We start from the raw sequence: 21,688 nt of genomic DNA, 5'->3' as shown, positions 1-21,688 counted from the left end.
CTGTATTTAAACAGGTGTTTGTTAATGTTTTACCTAATCAACTCCTTTGTCTTTTTGTAAATATGTATTCATTCACATTTATAAATCATTCTGAGGGATAAAAATGGGAATCCAGGAAAGGCCGTATCCTTCACAAGCAAGGATTTGAGCAGCTGCAACATTTGTAGGTATTTCACCCTTTTTTCTGCATAATATCTTCAAAAGATATTTTGGGAATCTGGAGCCATCTCTGTGGATAAAAATCAAGACCAAAAACCGCAGCTATATGCGTAATACTTTGACAAGCTGTTGTTATGAAACACCATTCTCTGGCCCCAAAAATGAAAGTTGAATTTGTACTTTGTATAGCGGAAGCCATGAGTCAACAACATTGTGAAATGCCACCAACTTCTCTGGGCTAAAGCTCATCTAAAACGGTCTGATACACAGTGGAAGTGTGTGCAGTAGTCTGGAAAGTCAACTTTTTAACTTGTTTATGGAGATGATGAACATCATGTTCTTTGAGCAAAAGAAGAAAAGGTTGTTTCTAGATTGTTACTAGCATAAAGGACAAAAGTCAGATTTTGTCCAATTGTGTCAGACAAAAGCCAGATTCTGTCTGTCAGTTCCAATTCATCCTGTTCAGTGGGGTTAGGGTCAGAGCTCCTAGCAGGCTGGTGGAATTCCTCAACACCATGTGTTTATGGAGCTCACTTTAAATGCTGGAACAGGAAAGGGCTTTCCTCAAACCTTTGTTTCAAAGTTAGAAGCAGATAATTATCTAAAATGTCTTTGTGCCTTGTAGTATTAACTTTCACTAGAACTACGGAACTGAACCCAAACGCTGAAAAACAGCCCCAGACCATTATCCCTCCTCCTCCAATTTTTAGTGTTGGCACTACTTATTCTGATAGGTAGCGTTTATTAGCACCAGCCAAACCCAGATTTGTCCATCAGACTGCGTGATTCATCACTCCAGAGAACACATTTGCACTGTGCCAGAGTCCAGTGGTGCTGTGCTTTACACCACTGCTACTTTCTATCTGTGCTTATTTCAACATGCTAAGCTTATCACTCATGAAAATCCCCACAAAAGATTGTTTAATCTGGTGTAGACAGTTTAATCATCCTTAAAAACAGCTTAGTAATGGTGAGTACCTGGATCGTCACACTGATTGATCAGACTACTGAGGATTTAGCAGGAACTTCAATTGCAAAGAAGCTGTTTGTTCCTTTTTAGAGTTCGTGCACCAATTTTGAAACAAGCATTAATTGATAGCATAAACAAACACTAATTGTTGTATAAGTATTATAAGTATATTCCCCTAAAATATAAAAAGTAAGTGTATTCTGAATACAACCATTTTAAAATGTTTAGCACAGACTGAATACAAGTCATTTCTGTATTGTAGACATGCATTCTGAATGCTTGTATTCTTCTACACCCCAATTGAATTTTTAGTCAGTGCATAATTAATAAATATAACTTATCATTAGATTCAAAGAAATGTACATTTATGCACTGGACATATCACACAGTTAAGCTATGGTAAACATTCTGTCCTTTCACGAAACTTAACTAATCTGTGATGAATATACTGTTTGTGTACTTTATCTACTGGAAACATTTCTGTGTGTGTCAGGGATTTTTATTGTTAGCTGTTCCTCCGGAAGGAAAGATTTGTGCAAGGTCAGGCAGCACCTGACTTTCCAGTTACCTGTGATTTTTCCATATCTGATGATATGGAAATATAAGAACAGCATCAACAATATTTCATAAATTAATCAAAGTATTTTCTGGCTTTCAAACATAAATTGTATTTTGGGCTCTAAGCCCAAAATAATAACATGAAATATGTCTTATGCAGGACATTAATTATCTCTTTTTACTTATTTATTTTTAGCAGCTCATAATAAAGCTGCAAAAATAATATATTAATGAACTTACTGAGGGGCTGAATTGAAGTTCTTTATGTATATATTTATTTATAGTGTAATTTATGGGTTTATGCCAGTGAAGTAAAGATACACATACTTAAAGGAGTGTTGCTTTTATCAGTTAATTTCTTTAAAACTTAATCTTTTGTTTGCCTGCCTTAACCTGTTCACACCCTCTTAAATATTACCTGGAATAACCCTTATGAATAATAACATAGAATATAGGTGTGACACAAAAAGTAATTTTCCCCCTCTGAAAAGCGCATAAGATTGCATAATTCATACAGTAGACAAATATAGGGTTATAACAGCAGCATATCTTATATTACCAAGCATTAAAAAACATGGAGACACTGAAAATGGAGCATTAGATTTATTCGGAAATGTAATGTTTTATATGTTCTTATCTGCTGTGAGCACACATTTGAGTGCACATGACCGAAGTATAAATAGGCCTATATTGAGAGCCAAAGTAAACCAACTGTGACTTTGAGTTTCTGAACCAAACACTGTGATTTGTGGGTGAGAGTATGACAGCATTTCAGAGAAAACAAGATAGTGCAAAGTGCATGAATGTGAAATCCAAGTCAGGAACAGTGGCACCTTGTTCTTGTGCTATCTTCATTTCTCCTTCAAGTATTCTTTTCCACTAACTTGCAGTCCTCCATTCTCTCTCTCTCTCTCTCTCGCTCTCTCTTTTTCTCCCTTTCTCCCTTATATGCATTTAAAAGTCAATGTTTTTGAAGTCATTGGTACATCGGTATCTGTTATCTGCAGATCTGGTGCACACCAAATGAGGCAGGCAGGGGCAGGTGTGATGCTGTCTCTTCCCAGGGAAAGGTACCTGTAAAGAGAATTAGGAGAAATACACCTCATATGTTATTAATATTACTCCTAAATGTAATTTGTTTATTAACAACACCAATATCCATGATCAGAAACAATATCTTAAGAAAACAGAAAGTCCCAATGCCATAGATAAAGATATATAGATCATAGAATACTAAACACAATATAATGCAATTCATCATCATCATAATTGTCGTCATCATCACTTTTATTTACATAGTGCATTTTCTATGCTTAGGGATGCTTGACAACCAATTCAGTGCAGTTCATTTCAATTCAAAGTTGCAATTCAATTGATATACAGTGTATCATCACTGTCTACAGAAAGAAATGTATATGAAATAGTAATTTTACACGAGAAGGCAAAAATGTTCTTAACTTCTAATGTAAGTCACTGTAAAGAGGTGAGTGATTTTGGAGCTTTTCAAATTTTTTGGACAATGTAAGCTTCAGCTGTGGTTCTCAAATGAGCTAGAAGTAATAAAATCAACAAAAATGCATGGCAACAACATGTGAAAGGAGGCCAGTACTCGTCTAACTATTATTTGTCTTTTCTGTTCTTTAGTTGAAAGAATCTTCATTCACTGTCTCTTTGGCTCTCCCACCTCAGCATCTGCATGGTTTCAGTATCTCAGCATCAGTGAGGTGGACAAGGAGAGAGATATATATAACACTGATAACACTGATCTTAGATCTCTCTCTCAAATGGTCAAGAACCTGATATCAGTATCAGATACACTTGTCAGCAGCATTGCAGCAGCCCTATGAACCAACACTGCCTCACAGCATGAAGTGTGGCCTGTGCAAAGGTTAGAGCACCTTTTATATTTTTGCTTTTCCGATATGTTAACCTTAGCAAAGAAACAGAAACTGTGCACAAAAAATTCTAATATAATGTATCTATAATGATGAAAGGAGCTGTAAATAGTTCAGATCAAGAATTTAGCAATAAAAAAATTTATCAGTCATATGTTTATTTCCAAAACATTGAAAATAAAGACTAGGATGAAATAACATTTAAATCTGTGTTATATAAATTATTATTTTATTCACAACAACAAAAATTAATATGACAACTGATTCCAGTCTTTTGGAAGGTAGAATATATAGAGTCATAACATATAATGCTCATATATTGTATTCATAACATCCTCTGTTTTAATATCAGAATCCAGAACACTAACTCCATAATTGAATTTAATATAATTGCATGTTCCCTCACGCAGATGTATAAAAGCTCCATTGCTGGGTATCGGAGGCGCTGTCCACCCATGCCTGCCTGTACATAAGATCTGTCAGTAATCATTCCTTCTTCCAACCCTCTCCTCCATTCTCGAAATATGTGTATGCTGCAGTTCACTCTTAATCCCTTACACGGCCAGGGCCTGGTAGCGGGCACAATGTTTTATTACACACTTACATAAACTGAGAATAGCTCTACCAGTTTGCATTAAAGTCCCTGGAGTTACTGAATAATAAACATTAGTATGTAATACTACATACCTGGGATTTTAAGGGGTTAAAAAATAAATATTTCTAAACTGTTCTTCGCTTAAATGCATGGTTCTATAAAAACATACACTCTGCAGAAGTTTTTTCTTAAGGGAACCAAAGAACCACACCAAAGAACTATTTTGTGCCAACTTTATGAATATATGTACCTTGTGGCTGAAAGGATGGCACTCGTCTCCCTCTAGACCTTGTGGCGTGCACATCCGCAGGCCTCTCAGCCACAGGCTGACTGCGCAGCACAGCCCCATGCCACACTGGATGTCTCTGTCACATGCCTAACACACACACACACATTAAGCATGTGTTAATTCTCACACATACACACACAAACACAATCGTGTCACGCAGTGCGCCACACTGTCATACAGACACTCCATCATATATAAATTACATGAAAAATTATAGCCATTGCACTCACAACAAAAACATACTACACTGTCACTGGGGTGGAACCCTCAGGAGTATGTCTTCAGTAACCTTAGTCAGGGAACATAATTATACTATATTTTGTTGCAATTATATTTTAAGTTGCTCTGCACCATGTCTTGACCCCTGGGTCCTTATTTCATTTTTGTATTTTAATACAAGCTACAAATATGCACACTTTGAGAAAAATACTTAATTGAACCTAAAGACCATCATTGTACTTTTGTGTGTACATTTACATTATTTGTAACTTGAAAAAAAACTGCACTGTGCTCAATACATTGTACAGTGTATTATACTTTGTATTAACTAACAGTTAAGCTTAACTAACAAGCAATCAAAATGGCAAAAAAAGGCAATAATGGGCTTAACTGTAAAGAAGAAATTAGCTCCAGTACAGACAGTGTAAAAGGTCAAAAATGTCAGGTGCTGATTATATCAAATATACTAGACTCACATGTGATATGTTATTTATTTGTTTGTTTGTTTGTTTCCAACCCACAGAGTCCTTTTACATAAATTCTTTTATGTAAAACACATTTTTAAGGTTTTACTAGTGTTTCATTTTGAGTTGCTTTGAATTAGATTTAATAAACTACAACTTTTAAACGATAAAAAAAAAAATCATATTAATGCATAGATTTACTGAATTTCAGTGAAGAAATTTCATATTAGTCCCTTTACTGCAATTCCCCTGTTTAATCATCTGTCTAGTCTTTTTCAAGCTATTAGAATTTTGTTATATCATTTTTTAATGGATTCGTCAAATATGCTCAGCCTGACATCTATTGAATTCAGGGAGTTGTTTTGAATGAAATCAAATTAAATTAAAACCTGCACTTGGTTCTTTTTAAAACAGATCAATGCTGTTAATCTCTTTTAAGCAGTACTTGTCAGTAGTAGTGATGTTAGAAGGACTTACCCCAGTGATGACAGCACATCTGCAGCCACTCAGAGACACCAAGAGTACTGAGAATAAGACCACCAGGCTCATAGTAGCAACTCCACACCAGATAATTAGGCTATCACTTTCTTTCTGTTTCCTTGCCCCCCCTGTAACCCTATCTTTCTATTTGTCTCTTTAATTTTCTCTCTCTTCTGGAAGAAGGCTTTCAGATGACCTCGTTTGTCTTAGTTTGAAGGAAATGAGATGGTGGAATCCTGTCCTACTCTATGTCCTTTCTTCTTCTTCTTTTTCTTCTTCTCGCCGGTGTCCTGGGTCACAGATGCTCTGGTAACTTCTAAAATCAGACTCCAGGCTTTCTCACTCTTTATCTCCCCTCACTCCTCACCACCCCCTCCCCCCACCTCCATCTCCGCAGGGTCCTCGTCATCCCACTCTATATGACGCTGGACAGGTCGATAAAGCTACGCCATTCGGTGTATCTCAAAACGCTTCCCGTTAAATGTTCCTTTGAGTGAAATGTAATTTGTGGCAGTACTCAGAAGTTACATTACGAAGCTGACATCAATGTTATTAAATGTAAATGGTCAACATCAAAGAAATCATAGAGATGGAAATCTACATTACCCGATACCATAAGAGGAAAATATTATGATACACAGAGTAACAATTTCTCTTCTTTTGAGCTGATCAGAAGAGCTTTTTTCTCCAATCTAAACATGTTTTTTTTTCAATTACATACAGAATGGATTTTTCTTGTCGGAAAGAATTCAGCTAATCTGCAATAACAAATGTCCTGCATGCAAGGCCCAGGTGCAGCTAACAGAAATAAATTCATTTACCATCCTATTCTATTAGATGACCATCTCCATCTGAGAGAACACCATGCCCTATGACCATGACCTTGTTATTTCCATCATGCTACTCTTCCACCTTTATATGACCCTGATGTCTGTGGTCGAGTTTTTTGAGTTTAAGAATATCAGTGAACATTAGTTCTCCGAAGATGAGTCATCGGTGAACAGAGTTGGCCAGAATACGTTTTTATTTCCGTTTACATGTAACCCTATGAAAGCATTCAGCTTGCAGGTAGATCACAACAAATTAAGCACTTGTCACTGCTCTTGAGAAATAGCAGCCTACAGTCACGCAGTGATATAATTCACCCTGTCGTTCACTGACATCCTCAATTTGCACGTCTAAGAATGCCACTCAGGCTGAGGTGGTTAGGCGCATGTGACGTTACACTTAGGCCTTGATAATTCCTTAACCGATGATATTTTACCACTGTGGCCTCATATGCTCACTGTACAGAATGTAAAACAGAACATGGATTTAAGGAAAGCTGAATCTCAGGGATTCAGCCTGTGGGAAAGCACAGGTTTTCTTTGTTAAGCTCCTCCCTGCCACTATGTCATAGATCAAGCTGCTAGGTTCATGGCCTTGAAGTGTGGCAAAAGCCATGTTCAGTGTGTACATTTCAGCTCAAATCAATCATGACACAAGATGACATTTTGACTCCTGAATAACACGCTGCAGAACTGTTCAAACTCCTTACCGTACACTATACAATACTGTGCAAAGTTCAGAGACTCACCTTTGTTTATTTAATTTCACATCAAAACAGCCATTAAGTACAAGTTAATCATTCTACATGAGATCTTTTTGAAAAGATCAAACATAGGGAAGGGGAGAGTCAAAGGGTGGGAGTGCAAAAACATGAGCTTCTAAAATTGGAGATCAAAGACCTATAAAAAGATTCAGAGAAACTGGGACTTCTGACAACCCTGGTAGACCACCAAAACTATCACTATCAGAAAAACAGTACTTAAAGCTTTCATCTTTGAGAGAGAAGAGAAAATCTACTTCTGTCAAGAAGCTGCTGTTGTTTACAGAACAATGGGTTTGCCACAGAGCCTGGATCTCACTGAATGTATTTGGGATTACTGGGATTGGAAAAGGCAAAAAGTGCAACCAACCTTGGAGGTGTGGAAAAATATCCCTGCCGACTTCTTTATAAAACTGAAGGCCCCCAAAAGACTGATGCTTACGCTGGCAAATGAATAACTTGTAATTAATGCTGGATTTGAGTGGAAAATATATAAATGAAGGGTGATCTCTGACTTTTGTCACTGCTACCAAATGACACTCTTTCTAATTAATGACTTCAGCCACCTTAAGATGCACCCATTGCTGACACAGGTGTTCAATTTTACACATACAGCTTATAAAAACTCCATAGAAATGGCATTGCCTATAGAATGGAGCAGCCACACACAAGCCTAAGTTCACCATGCCCAGTGCCAGGCTGGAGGGGTTTGAAACTCCCCAGCAATGGGCTGTGAAGCAGTGGAACTGTGCTCTCTGAGTTGAATACACTAGTTAACTGATGCTCTTATGACTGAATCCAATCAAATCCTTACAGCAATGTTCCAACATCTAGTGTAAAGCCTTCCCAGAAGACTAGAGGCTGTTACTGCAGCAAACCTCTTATTAAAATTCTCAGAAGAAAGGTTGAATAAGCAAGTGTCTACAAACCTTTGGAGAGTGCAGCTTGCCCATTAGTTACTACTCTAAATATGTTTTGAATGAGTTTACTGTTCTTTTATTGAGTACAGGAAAATAAGCTGAAATGTCTGTCATAATCAACCGTACGTCACAAATGCAGTAGACAGATATTCCGTGTAGAAAAGCTGGAGTATCCCTTTAAGCTGTGCTGTCGAATTTCAAATATAGCATTTAACTAACTGCACTGAGGGAAAAGCCACATTAAAGGCTCCAGGGGTCAAAATGCGAGGGTGGAGTGGTGCTATTCATGGCAGTTGTATTTCATGTATCTCCCCGGCATTTTGAATTAGAGGTGAATAAATTATCCGAAGTGGCGACGTGCATGAGGTATGACAGCCTGGAAGGTGTTGCGTGTGCCTGTTAGATTCTGATTTAGAGCGAGTTGGAACATAAAGTGCCATAGGTTAGTCAGCAGGGCATCACTGGGCTGCAGTGGAGAAGATGTATGCCTCTGACTCACAGGCCAAATAATTATATTGCACCTTTTTGCTCTGTCAGCACAGCCGTCTGGCCTATGTCTTGCAAGAAAGGGTAGAAATCATCCATGGGGAGAGAGTCTGAGCAGGCTGAGAGCACCCTTTGGCTGTAATATCAAACCACTGTAGAGTTCCAATTAGGCAATAGAGAAGTGGCCACTTGCATAAAGTAAGTTATATGGAATTTTTGCCACCATTTTAATTCAGTGTGTGAACGTGTGATGGAATATTCATATATTCCAGTCCAAGTGATTCAGTCGAAACACCTAATAAGTAAACTCCCCAAGACCAAGGTATGAGTATAATGAATAAGGGAGTGAAGAACGATAATATACAATAATGTATAACAAATAAAGAAATAGTGTGAGACTGAATAGTTTTAGTTAGGTGGTCAAACGTATTTATTTGATTTATTTGATTTCATAATGTCACATTTCATAGCAAATTAACCACCAGAAATGTCTAGTCACTTGGATAAAAATCTTACAAATTAACCCCTAAAAGATTAAAAGATTGAAAGAAAAAAAACTCCTAATAACTTTCAAGACCTGGTAGACAACCAAATGTTAACTATCAGATAAAGAGTAATTAAAGGTAAATCTTTGAAAGATAAGAGACAATCATGCTCCACTCTTGCTCAGATCAGAAAATTTACAAAATTGTCAAATAAATCAAAGAAGCTGCTGGTGTTCCCAGAACAATGAATTGACCCTTCCAGAGTCCAGACCTGAACATCATTTAATGTGTTTGGAATTCCTTAGGACAGTGAGAAGCAGAAAATTGTATTATTTGGGTGGTGGATTGTGTTAGTGTGTTGTGCTGGTACAAGTGGATCACCGTCTACTCTATTAGACACTCCTACCTTGTCAGTTCGTGACAATAAAGGAGTGGTTCTGCAGGTGGGGACCACAGACCACTTCTCAGTACCTTTCTGCTTTCTGGCTGATGTTTTGGTCACTTTTGAATGTTGGTGGTGCTTTCACACTCGTGGTAGCATGAGACGGACTCTACAACCCACACAAGTGGCTCAGGTAGTGCAGCTCATCCAGGATGGCACATCAATGCGAGCTGTGGCAAAAAGGTTTGCTGTGTCTGTCAGCGTAGTGTCCAGAGGCTGGAGACAGGCCAGTTCAGCAGGAGACGTGGAGGATGCCGTAGGAGGGCAACAACCCAGTAGCAGGACTGCTTCCTCTGCCTTTCTGCAAGGAGGAACACTGCCAGAGCCCTGCAAAATGACCTCCAGCAGGCCACAAATGTGCATGTGTCTACACAAACGGTTAGAAACCGACTCCATGAGGATGGTATGAGGGCCCGACATCCACAGATGGGAGTTGTGCTCACAGCCCAACACCGTGCAGGACGCTTGGCATTTGCCAGAGAACACCAGGATTGGCAAATTCGCCACTGGCGCCCTGTGCTCTTCACAGATGAAAGCAGGTTCACACTGAGCACATGTGACAGACGTGACAGAGTCTGGAGGTGCTGTGGAGAGCGATCTGCTGCCTGTAACATCCTTCAGCATTACTGATTTGGAGTGGGTCAGTAATGGTGTGAGGTGGTATTTCTTTGGAGGGCCGCACAGCCCTCCATGTGCTCACCAGAGGTAGCCTGACTGCCATTAGGTACCGAGATGAGATCCACAGACCCCTTGTGAGACCATATGCTGCTGCGTTTGGCCCTGGGTTCCTCCTAATGCAGGACAATGCTAGACCTCATGTGGCTGGAGTGTGTCAGCAGTTCCTGCAAGATGAAGACATTGAAGCTATGGACCGGCCCGCCCATTCCCCAGACATGAATCCGATTGAGCACATCTGGGACATCATGTCTCGCTCCATCCACCAACGCCACGTTGCACCACAGACTGTCCAGGAGTTGGCGGATGCTTTAGTCCAGGTCTGGGAGGAGATCCCTCAGGAGACCATCCACCACCTCATCAGGAGCCTGCCCAGGTGTTGTAAGGAGGTCATACAGGCACGTGGAGGCCACACACAATACTGAGCCTCATTTTGACTTGTTTTAAGGACATTACATCAAAGTTGGATCAGCCTGTAGTGTGTTTTTCCACTTTAATTTTGTGTGTGACTCCAAATCCAGGCCTCCATTGGTTAATAAATTTGATTTCCATTGATGATTTTTGTGTGATTTTGTTTTCAGCACATTCAAGTTTGTACAGAACAAAATATTCAATTCAATATTTCATTCATTCAGATCTAGGATGTGTTATTTGAGTGTTCCCTTTATTTTTTTGAGCAGTGTATATAGTCAATGTGAACCGGCTGTAGGGAGTGGCTGTCGTTTTGTTTGGGAACAGGTTTTGTCTGTGTGTTTGATTAGTGAGGGAGGTAGGTTGAACACTGTCTTTTGTTTCTGTTTGTTTGACTGTAGGGAAGGTAGTTTGTGTTGTACAGTTAGTGTGGGTTTATTTGTGGTTTTGGCCTGGGCCATTCCTGAGGTTGTTGCCGGGATGTAAATCTACTGTTGTTTTGTTAGTTACATAATACAGACTTGAACTTAATAGTTGCATTTGGTGTTTAATTCCCTGCTCACCTCACCACTTCTCACTCTTTTCATATTGTTACTGCCTGACCTAGACCGGGTCATAACAGTGGTAAAATACACATCATATTATACAGGGCATATTATGTTAAACATATTCATCAAGAACACAAAATGAAGAAATGTATCTATGTAGAAAGCATCCTGTTTAAGCTGTTCAGAAGACAGAATATTCAAGTTAGGCTGATTTGATTTTGATGCCTTAAAATAGTAGTTAAGTGCTCTGCTTACATTTGCTATTTGCATAAATATTGAGTTCATAAATAACTTGATTTAAATACGATTGACCGCTGGCTTACTTGCCTAGGAGCAATCAGAGGAAATAGAGGCATGTGAGATGAGAACTGGCATTTCTTATTGATCTGATATGGAAGATCTAAAACCTGTCCTTACACTAATCTCTCTGACTACTCTGCCAAGCTGTGATCAATGTGTAAAATGCTCAGGAGGATATAGCGTCAGTCAGGAAGCCTAAATCCCCAGCAGTGGTCTTTTCAAAATAATAAAAAATGGAAGAATTTGATAAGAAACTCCTGCAGGGTCTTCAAAAAGAAAAGTCATTCATGTCTTTTGAGCTAGAGTCTCCTTGTCAGAATCAGTTCTTGGAAAAAAAAAAGATGTCAGCAAACACAAAAGACAAAGTTTTGCAGTATCATTGTCACTGGATGGAGAAAGCAATACAGATTTCTGATAAGAACATATACCCTTTTAAGAGTTGGTAAGGGGAAGAATTGGTCTTTTCATGGTGTTACAGTCAGTGAAGAGGGTTCATCTGATATCCACATTCACAGTGGGCACTACCATCCCCTAAAGACCTCACTGACAATAGCAGCTAAATGTGAGCTTAACATCTGCTTGCTGGATGGTTTCTGTGAGCTCTAGCAAAGAAAGGTTGACATACAGTGATAGTCTGCTTATTTTAGAGGTAAAACTGAGCTGTGTTGGACAAATGTGTTTCTGTTTAGGTCAAAGCAAGTCCATAACATTATGCACAAAGCTATGGCTCATCTCAGTAAGGTTTTATATACAATATCTCACAAAAGTGGGTACACCCATCATATTTCTGCAAATATTTTATTATATCTTTTCATGGGACAACACTATAGAAATTAAACTTGGATATAACTTAAAGTAGTCAGTGTACAGCTTGTACTGCAGTATAGATATACTGTCCTCTGAAAATAACTCAACATACAGTCATTAATGTCTAAATAGCTGGCAACACAAGTGAATACACCTCACAGTGAACATGTCCAAATTGTGCCTAATTGTGTCATTGTCCATGTCTGGTGTCATGTGACTTGATGGAATTACAAGGTTCCAGGCGTGAATGTGGAGCAGGGCTGTTAAATTTGGTGTTTTGGGTACAGTTCACTCATACTGGCCACTGGATATTCAACATGGTACCTCATGGCAAAGAACTCTCTGAGGATGTGTGAAACAGAATTGTTGCTCTCCTCAGAGATGCCCTAGGCCATAAGAAGACTGCTAACACCCTGAAACTGAGCTATAGCATGGTGACCAAGGTCATACAGCGGCTTTTCAGGAGAGGTTCCACATGGAAGAGGCCTCGCCAGGGTTGACCAAAGAAGTTGAGTCCACGTGTTCAGGATCATAGCCAGAGGTTAGCTTTAAAAAATACATGCATGAGTGCTGCCAGCATTGCTGCAGAGGTTGAAGAAGTGAAAGGTCAGCCTGTCAGTGCTCAGACCATATGCCATACAATGCATCAACTCTTATCAATACTTATTTTATGTATAATATTTTAAAAACTTCCCAAAAGAGTTTGTCTCCTATTGAATCTCATGTGGATCAATACAACCCCAATCCAGTCAGGTAGAGGAGAAAAAAAGCCTTTGTTTTCTCCTCCTTCTCTGTATCTGGCAGCTGTATGTCAACATTTTGACTTAGTATGTCAAAATTATTTATTTTCTCAAACCTTTGTCTTAATGTCTTGAAATAATGACTTATTCAGCAATGGTACTTCCATAACACACAACACCTCGTTATTCGAGACAGCACGTCAAAATTTCGAGAAATTGTATCAGAGGTGCTTAGTTCAAATGTTGCTGCCACAAACAGAGAATTAGGAAAAATGCCCCATGCCCAATGACTAGGGCAGTCATGGGCTGGAGGTTTGGGAACCAGCCTTGTGACTGGAAGGTGGCTGGTTTGATCCCCAGAGCCGACAGCACATGACTGAGGTGTCCTTGAGCAAGACACCTAACCTGCTGCCCACCGCTGTGTGTGTGTGTGTGTGTGTGTGTGTGTGCGCGCGCGCGTGTGCGTGCGTGCTCACTAGTGAGTATGTTGTGTTTCACTTCACGGATGGGAATGCGGAGGTGGAATTTCCCCATTGTGGGACTAATAAGAGTCACTTGATATTGATCTTGAAATGCAGGCGTTTTCTGGCACTCCCTATCGGCAAACACCACGTTTTGTCTTCTGTCGCACCCGCCTGTCTTTGCACTTTTAGCCGCTAGATGTCGCCGCTCTATTAACGCTTGCATTTGGCAGCGTTTAATCCTCATAGGCTTCCGTAGCAAACCGATCACATGTTACACTGTCACCTGATTGCTGAAGTTACCCATATAGCAGCTTGGATAAATGTGCAGCTTTTCCACTTTCTCAAATTAGTTTACAAATATTTTATTCGGTATTATGGAGGCAACTCTAGAGCAACACCTCGACGACACGTACGTGTTCATTTCAGTTATTGCTCCGTCGTTGTTCTGAACTGTGTAGGAAGCTGAGTTTACCTTCTCACTGGAATTGTAGCTTCCTCCTTAAATGGTTCAGCAGTTACATTATGGTGCTTAAGGCTTAGGCTTCGTCGGGTTCGTGTTGTTTTTGAGTGGAACTGCTGCACTATTTAAGGTGGAACGGATAATTCCAGTAAGAAGCCGAGTTCAGCCTCACTGGTTCTGTGTTGTTTGCAGAGCAGGTCTGCTTGGTTTGCTGTATCGCTGTGTTCACTGTGTTCCTGAAGCCTGTACCTTCTACAAATGTGTTTCTTTACTTTAGAATGAAAAATCCTGCTATCGTTGGGGTTTTGTGTACGGATGCCCAGGGTCACAATCTTGGATGTAAGTATTGGTTCTTCTTTAACACTCTTAAAAGTTTTATTACATAATTCTATAACTTAATAGTAGTTTTGCATTGAGGTCCCTGTCGTTACTCAATAATAAGCCATAGTGTGTAAGAAGCCTGGGTTTTTAAGGGGACTTTAACTTGCATTTTTATCCTGGCTTAAATGACCATGTGTGAACGCCCCCCTTCATTTGACCGGCACAGTATGAGTGTCTTAGTAAAGTAATGTTTCACTATAAATTTTTCTAAGAAATGTGGAGGTTTGTCCTACTTTACCAGAACTGTCATTACTGGCATGTGCAGATACAACAAACTTTTAAGTGTAAGCATTCCATGTATTGTTGTTAATGAGAATAAAAGCAAGCAAGACAGAGAAAATCTACAGCTGACAAATAAAAGCAAAATGAAAGTTTTGTGCTGGAACATGGGCAGCCTGTTTGCTGAAATCGCACGAAAAGCAACCATTGACAAATAATGAGTGTTGTTTTCCCCCCTTGTCTTGGGTCTGGCAAACAACACATGACATCACTCTTTTTATTCAGAAATGGCATATAGCCCTGCCTAACATCTAAAATCTTATCACATGAGTTCTGTCATATCTGGAAAATGTTGCTAAAATACTTCTCTAAAATTCCACCAGGTATCCATCAGCTATCTCAACCGTGTTTGTAATTAGTCAGGAAACATGTTGCTTCGGTTGTGTTGCTAGTAGAGCGAGTTTGAATGTTTCGAAGGTGTTTAAATGTTTCGTTTGGATATTTCCACGGTGCAAGGCAAGTTGTACATCAGTGATGGGAGGAAGTAGAAACAGTAGACTGTTATTACTCAACTTTTTAGGGCTAAAGCAGAATAGAGGCACAGTTCATTTTGATGCTCTGTCAAAAACTAGACTTAAGTGAAAGTGTGGGTTCTCAGAAAAGTGGAATTATAGAGACAAAAAATGTACATGGGTTGAAGCAATAAATGTATCCGATAAAATATCTGAAAGTAAAAGGTGGATGTAATGAATAAATTAAAAGTTTTCTTTGGTGTTTGGTGTGGTGACTAATTATTAGTACTGGTCTTTGCACAGACTAGTCAGCAGAGTTCTCAGCAGTTTCATTGTATACTGATGTGAATTTGGTTGGATGTTTTAATAAACACAGTCAATGAAAGCAACTAATTGAGTACAACAGAAAAACTATTCAAGTTGATTCAAACCAGTGTATTGATTTCTAACAGGATAACAACAGTGTATTTCACTTGTGTGTGTCTGCAGGCCGTGGCTCCCTGTCTGATGAGCATGGAGGAGTTGTGTCTGTTTTGGCTAAACAGGCTGCCTCTTTAACTAAAGACCTAACGGACTCCCCTACTGTGTGTCTTGAGTCTGACTCTGGGTAAGATATGTGTACCGGCTTATTTAGTACTTTATAGATTTTCTAGTTCATTAGGCACACTGTTCACTGTAATCCCCACTTTGTAGGCTTGCAGTTACTGACTGCAGTCCATCTGTTGCTACACACTTTATCGCGGTAAACTTTTATTGTGGTAGTGGTTCCTAAGTGTTTTACGAACTCGTGTTTGTAAGAGTTGACCTTGCAAATGTAGTCTGTAATGTAGTATAATATAATACATACAATAATTATTATATAGTACCATATATTATGTATTTGAATAATGCCCTTTACTGTTGCAGGAATGTGTTGGTGAGAACACATGGAACCATCACAGTAGCAGTGCACAAGATCGTGTCATGAAGTCTTCTGTTTTTTGCCACTGATCTGTAACTCTGCATGTACACATACTCATGATCATTGTTTTTCTTTGCAAGAAGCCTATATACGTGGCTGCTAATTGTGACATGTTTGGCTCTACTGTTAACTTTTTTGGGGGGTGGGGACTTTGAGAAATTTGTCAATACTTATTGTATATTTATTTTCTAATGGTTTGGTTACTCAGCCTTTTCAGTTTTTCTTCATTCAATAAATAAAAAAAACAATAACAACTTAAAACAATTGATTATTTTAGTACCATATCTTTGGCCTGACTGTTAACACATTATTTACTGTTAGGTATCTGAAGTGCTTAATGTAGTAAAATTCCTAACACAAAGGATACTGTTTTAGAAGAATGGTTTTAGATGTGCTGTATATTGAAAAAGAAACTTTTAAATGTTGTTTGAGTCGGGTACTCTATGGGGAAAACCTGAGGAAAAAGAGACAAAAGTGTGTGTGTGAGCCAGGTTAATTGGTCAAGCACAAACAGGTGTCTGATCAAGTGAAACTTGCACCAACTAGACGCCACCTCAGTTGGCAAAGCATTTTTTTTTTGTGGGTGTGTGTTTTACAGATGTATCTGTAGCCATTGTAGTCAAAGGGAGGAGCCATGCAAAGAACCATTTAAGTTGTTCTTTGAATAGTCTTGTTGGTATATATAACCATTGCCTTTACTCAAGAACCCTTGAAGAACCCCCACCCCTTCTTAAGGGTGTATAGCTCAAAAACAATAATGACGATCTAGCAATGACAAAAATTAGACCTTAGACCAAGCAAAAGTGACAGTATTGACTGATAATTGGTGCCATATAAATATAGCTGTGGTCCTCTGCTTCTGTATCAGGTTCTTCCTCTTGTGTATGCATGAGTTTTGGTGGTTTCTACCACTCCCATTGAAGGCACGTCAGTTTGAGTGGTAGAATGCAATGGCTTATTACATTAACCACTGGTAACTACTTAATTTTCTGACTTCATTTTTTTCTTACTTTTACAAGAGAAGATCCCAAGTATATTATAATCCATCTACATTCAGGATTTTGGATTATAATAATAAAGGTTATGCCTACCTCAAAGATAAAGGTGCCAACGAGTTCTTTGGAGCAATGACATAGAACAGGCCTGCCAAAGCTGATGAAAGCTGGTGAAACTTGCACCAACTAGATGCCACCTCTAAATAACTTCAGTTGGCAAAGCATTTTTTTTTGTGGGTGTGTGTTTTACAGATGTATCTGTAGCCATTGTAGTCGTACAACATGCTGCACTGAACTGTAAATTTAGACTCAGACTTTGTAGAAGCATTTTACTTAGGACTGAACATGATCAAATCACTAGGTGTTTAGTTAGCTTGAGCAAACCATGTGATCAGAGCAAAAAACTGATTTGAAACCATTAAAAAGGGCCAGTGGAAAACTTTTTTTTAACACTGTACCATACAGTAAATGATAACTAAGTCGCCTGTTCTGAATTGTGTTAATTATATGTTGAACGCTAATTCAATGTACATACACTCTCTGAGTACTGTATTATGAATACCCACCTTGTTTCCATGTTCATTGTCCATTTAATCAGCTTCACTTATCGGACAGGAGCACTTTGTAGTTATAATTCTAAAGGCAGTCCGTATGTGTTTCTATGCATGCTGTGTTAGCCTCACTTTCACCTGGTTCTTTAATGGTCAGGACCCCCACAGAGCAGGTATTATTTGGTTGGTGGATCATTCTCAGCACTTCAGTAACACTGACATGGTGGTGTGTTAGTGTGTGTTGTGTTGACATAAGTGGATCAGACACAGCAGTGCTGTTGGACTTTTTAAACACTGTGTCCACTCACTGTCCACACTATTAGACACTCCTAACTTGTTAGTCCACCTTGTAGATGTAAAGTCAGAGACGACAGCTCATCTACAGCTGGGCAGTTTGTTTGGATCATCTTCTTGTCCTTCAACAGTAGTCATAGGACTCTGTTGCCTAGATGTTTTTGGTTGGGAGACAATTTTCAGTCCAGCAGTGACACTGAGGTGTTTAAAACACACCACCACCACGTCAGTGTCACTGCGGTGCTGAGAATGATCCACCACCCAAATAGTACCTGCTCTGTGGTGGTTCTGTCGGGCTCCTAACCACTGAAGAAGAGGGGGAAAGGGGGCTAACAAAATTTGCAGAGAAACAGATGGACTACAGTCTGTAGTTGTAGAACTAAAAAGTGCTCTTGTAAAAGGAAGTGGAGCTGATAAAATGGACCGAGAGTAGAAATAAAGCGCTCAGTAAGTCTAGATCTAGCTAATTACGGCTATGGCCTATGACTAGTCCTCCCATACACATTGAAGTTATAAGAAGCGAATCAGCCTGGACTGCTTTGGAATAAGAAACAATACACGGCAGCCAATCAGAACAGGATTTACATTCCATATTTTTAAAGCACAATGACAGAAACAACCTGTTTAATTCTAAGGGGTAAAGAGGGGTTGGAAAAAGGTCATGTGACAGTGAATTATAACGGTCTTTGACAGAAAGCCACACAAATGACCTCAGCGGGAGAAACATTTTAAATACAACACTAAACAAGAATGGTGTGCACCTTTTAGATTGCTTAGTTGCAGTACCACTAGTTTCTCTCAAGGTGGCAGCAGTTGTAGTATATTGTAACTATCTCAGCAATGCATTACAAATAAGGTGCCTGAACAAAGTACCCTTAAAGCACATTCAGGAATATTGAGAGAACCGTATCAAGATCCATATCATTGTACAGATGCGTGGACATGATACATGGATGAGCACTGAATTATTAACTCTATTGCGGTTTAGTATTAATCCTCATTGCATTCACATTTCCACTCTCATGCAGAACTGTAACAAGCATTTCTTGGATTTGAAATAATCATTGCTGAAATGTGAACGATCAGCTCTACCATTCGTGTTCCAGTTCTGCGCACATGTAGGCTGGAACAGTACATACTCTGGATAACCTTTAACAGGAATCAAGATGATTAATCTGACCTTTTTAGTTTTTGTTGGGGGATTTATTACCCATGAAAGAAGGTGACCTTGGCCACATCCACACCATGTTGGATCATGACATAGGTTTGTGGGTTTTTACATGGGGCAAAATCTTTCATCAGGGATGCATACTGCATTGATTAAAAGGTTCTGCTTAATAGAACTTGGGACATTTCGGTTTTTCATTCATTGTTCTACTGGAATTTTACAGCCAGTGTGGACAGTGCCTGCATGCAAAGAATGTAGAAATTATACTCTTAGCAAAAGGGTTCTAGATAGTACCCAAAATATTCTCTGGCTCTGTAACAATAGTGCAACGCTTTTTGATGCAGTTTCAAAACCATATGTAAAAGTTTAATTAAAGAACCATACTTAACAGGTTTTCCATCAAAGGGAGGAGCCATGCAAAGAACCATTTAAGTTGTTCTTTGAATAGTCTTGTTGGTATATATAACCATTGCCTTTACTCAAGAACCCTTGAAGAACCCCCACCCCTTCTTAAGGGTGTATAGCTCAAAAACAATAATGACGATCTAGCCAATGACAAAAATTAGACCTTAGACCAAGCAAAAGTGACAGTATTGACTGATAATTGGTGCCATATAAATATAGCTGTGGTCCTCTGCTTCTGTATCAGGTTCTTCCATGAGTTTTAGTGGTTTCTACCACTCCCATTGAAGGCACGTCAGTTTGAGTGGTAGAATGCAATGGCTTATTACATTAACCACTGGTAACTACTTAAGTAAGAAAAAAATGAATTCAGAAAATTACTTAAATAGTTACCAGTGGTTAATGTAATAAGCCATTGCATTCTACCACTCAAACTGACGTGTCTTCAATGGGAGTGGTAGAAACCACTAAAACTCATGCATACACAAGAGGAAGAACCTGATACAGAAGCAGAGGACCACAGCTATATTTATATGGCACCAATTATCAGTCAAGACTGTTACATTTGCTTGGTCTAAGGTCTAATTTTTGTCATTGGCTAAAGATCCAGAGTATATTATAATCCATCTACATTCAGAATTTTGGATTATAATAATAAAGGTTATGCCTACCTCAAAGATAAAGGTGCCAACGAGTTCTTTGGAGCGATGACATAGAATAGGCCTGCCAAAGGTGGAGCCTGCTGGCCAAAGTTAGCCTGTGAGGACATTTGATTTACCCCACCAGAAAACCTCCTCACCTAATGAGGGAACAAACATATTTTTAACACTATATATATCTTTAAATTGTACTTTGGAAGCATTTTAGTAACAAAAATATAACACAGTGTTATAAAATACATACATGAGTTTGAAAGCTCAAATGTAATGCATTGTTTTTTTCTTTTTGGCTCTCAGCCCACCACAAACACAAATGTCTGATCAGGTGAAACTTGCACCAACTAGATGCCACCTCTAAATAACTTCAGTTGGCAAAGCATTTTTTTTTGTGGGTGTGTGTTTTACAGATGTATCTGTAGCCATTGTAGTCGTACAACATGCTGCACTGAACTGTAAATTTAGACTCAGACTTTGTAGAAGCATTTTACTTAGGACTGAACATGATCAAATCACTAGGTGTTTAGTTAGCTTGAGCAAACCATGTGATCAGAGCAAAAAACTGATTTGAAACCATTAAAAAGGGCCAGTGGAAAACTGATTTTTTCAGTTTTTTAAACACTGTACCATACAGTAAATGATAACTAAGTCGCCTGTTCTGAATTGTGTTAATTATATGTTGAACGCTAATTCAATGTACATACACTCTCTGAGTACTGTATTATGAATACCCACCTTGTTTCCATGTTCATTGTCCATTTAATCAGCTTCACTTATCGGACAGGAGCACTTTGTAGTTATACTTCTAAAGGCAGTCCGTATGTGTTTCTATGCATGCTGTGTTAGCCTCACTTTCACCTGGTTCTTTAATGGTCAGGACCCCCACAGAGCAGGTATTATTTGGGTGGTGGATCATTCTCAGCACTTCAGTAACACTGACATGGTGGTGTCAAACATTGCACTTTGGCCATTTGGCCCCTGATACAAAAAGTTTGGGCACCCCTGCCATAGAACAGTTCTTGGTTCCCTACATAACCTTTGATGGGATGGTTATTTAAGGCATTAGCTGAAACTGGGAGTGATCTGATGTTTTCTTTAGAAATGTCTAAGCTTTAAAATGAACTGTTTTTAATCAAAGCATTATCATGATCCAGCTACTTAATCACTCTGCTACATTACTTAATGTGAACATGTTGTATTACAATCTAAGTTTGAAATAAAATGAGAATCCCTTTTTTTTTCTTCAGTATGCACTCCTGCATTTTCTGATACCCGGTATCAGAACGGAGGCATCTCTACTTACATACTAAGCATACTCTAGTTACATAAAAGCCAAGAACAATTCAGGAACCTTTATTTTAAGAATGTAGCCTCAGCATCTCCTCATGTCTGCTGCATCTCCAAGGTAGACATGACCTCTACACTAAATCAAGGCTAATGACACAACCATGTTCCAGGAGAGCCATTGCCCCTCTTGTAAAGGGTGAAAGTGTTGAGGCTGCTCTGGAGCTCTTGGCCTCCGCAGTAGGTCTCACGTCCAGTCTTATGGTGGAGATTGCAGTCACGTGGTGGTGAAATTCTCCCTAGGGCTGCA

At 39.1% G+C, this 21,688-nt stretch overlaps 2 protein-coding genes across 2 annotated transcripts; one reads left to right on the top strand and one right to left on the bottom strand.

Moving 5' to 3' along the window:
* Positions 1-2,322: 2,322 nt before the first annotated feature.
* Positions 2,323-5,931, bottom strand: prok1 (prokineticin 1). Its single transcript, XM_017722038.2, has 3 exons — positions 5,627-5,931; positions 4,428-4,553; positions 2,323-2,761 (listed from the first exon to the last, which is right to left on the bottom strand). The coding sequence occupies exons 1-3, from the start codon at positions 5,696-5,698 to the stop codon at positions 2,642-2,644; spliced, it is 318 nt and encodes a 105-aa protein (XP_017577527.1). The 5' UTR covers positions 5,699-5,931; the 3' UTR covers positions 2,323-2,641.
* Positions 5,932-13,751: 7,820 nt separating this feature from the next.
* Positions 13,752-16,260, top strand: lamtor5 (late endosomal/lysosomal adaptor, MAPK and MTOR activator 5). The gene is made up of 4 exons (XM_017722037.2): positions 13,752-13,904; positions 14,233-14,294; positions 15,557-15,674; positions 15,974-16,260. The coding sequence occupies exons 1-4, from the start codon at positions 13,870-13,872 to the stop codon at positions 16,032-16,034; spliced, it is 276 nt and encodes a 91-aa protein (XP_017577526.1). The 5' UTR covers positions 13,752-13,869; the 3' UTR covers positions 16,035-16,260.
* Positions 16,261-21,688: the final 5,428 nt, after the last annotated feature.

The sequence above is a fragment of the Pygocentrus nattereri genome, chromosome 28, assembly GCF_015220715.1.
Source record: "Pygocentrus nattereri isolate fPygNat1 chromosome 28, fPygNat1.pri, whole genome shotgun sequence".
Taxonomy (NCBI): domain Eukaryota; kingdom Metazoa; phylum Chordata; class Actinopteri; order Characiformes; family Serrasalmidae; genus Pygocentrus; species Pygocentrus nattereri.
The sequence above is the reverse complement of the archived record's forward strand: the minus strand, read 5'-3'. Positions and strand labels throughout refer to the sequence as shown.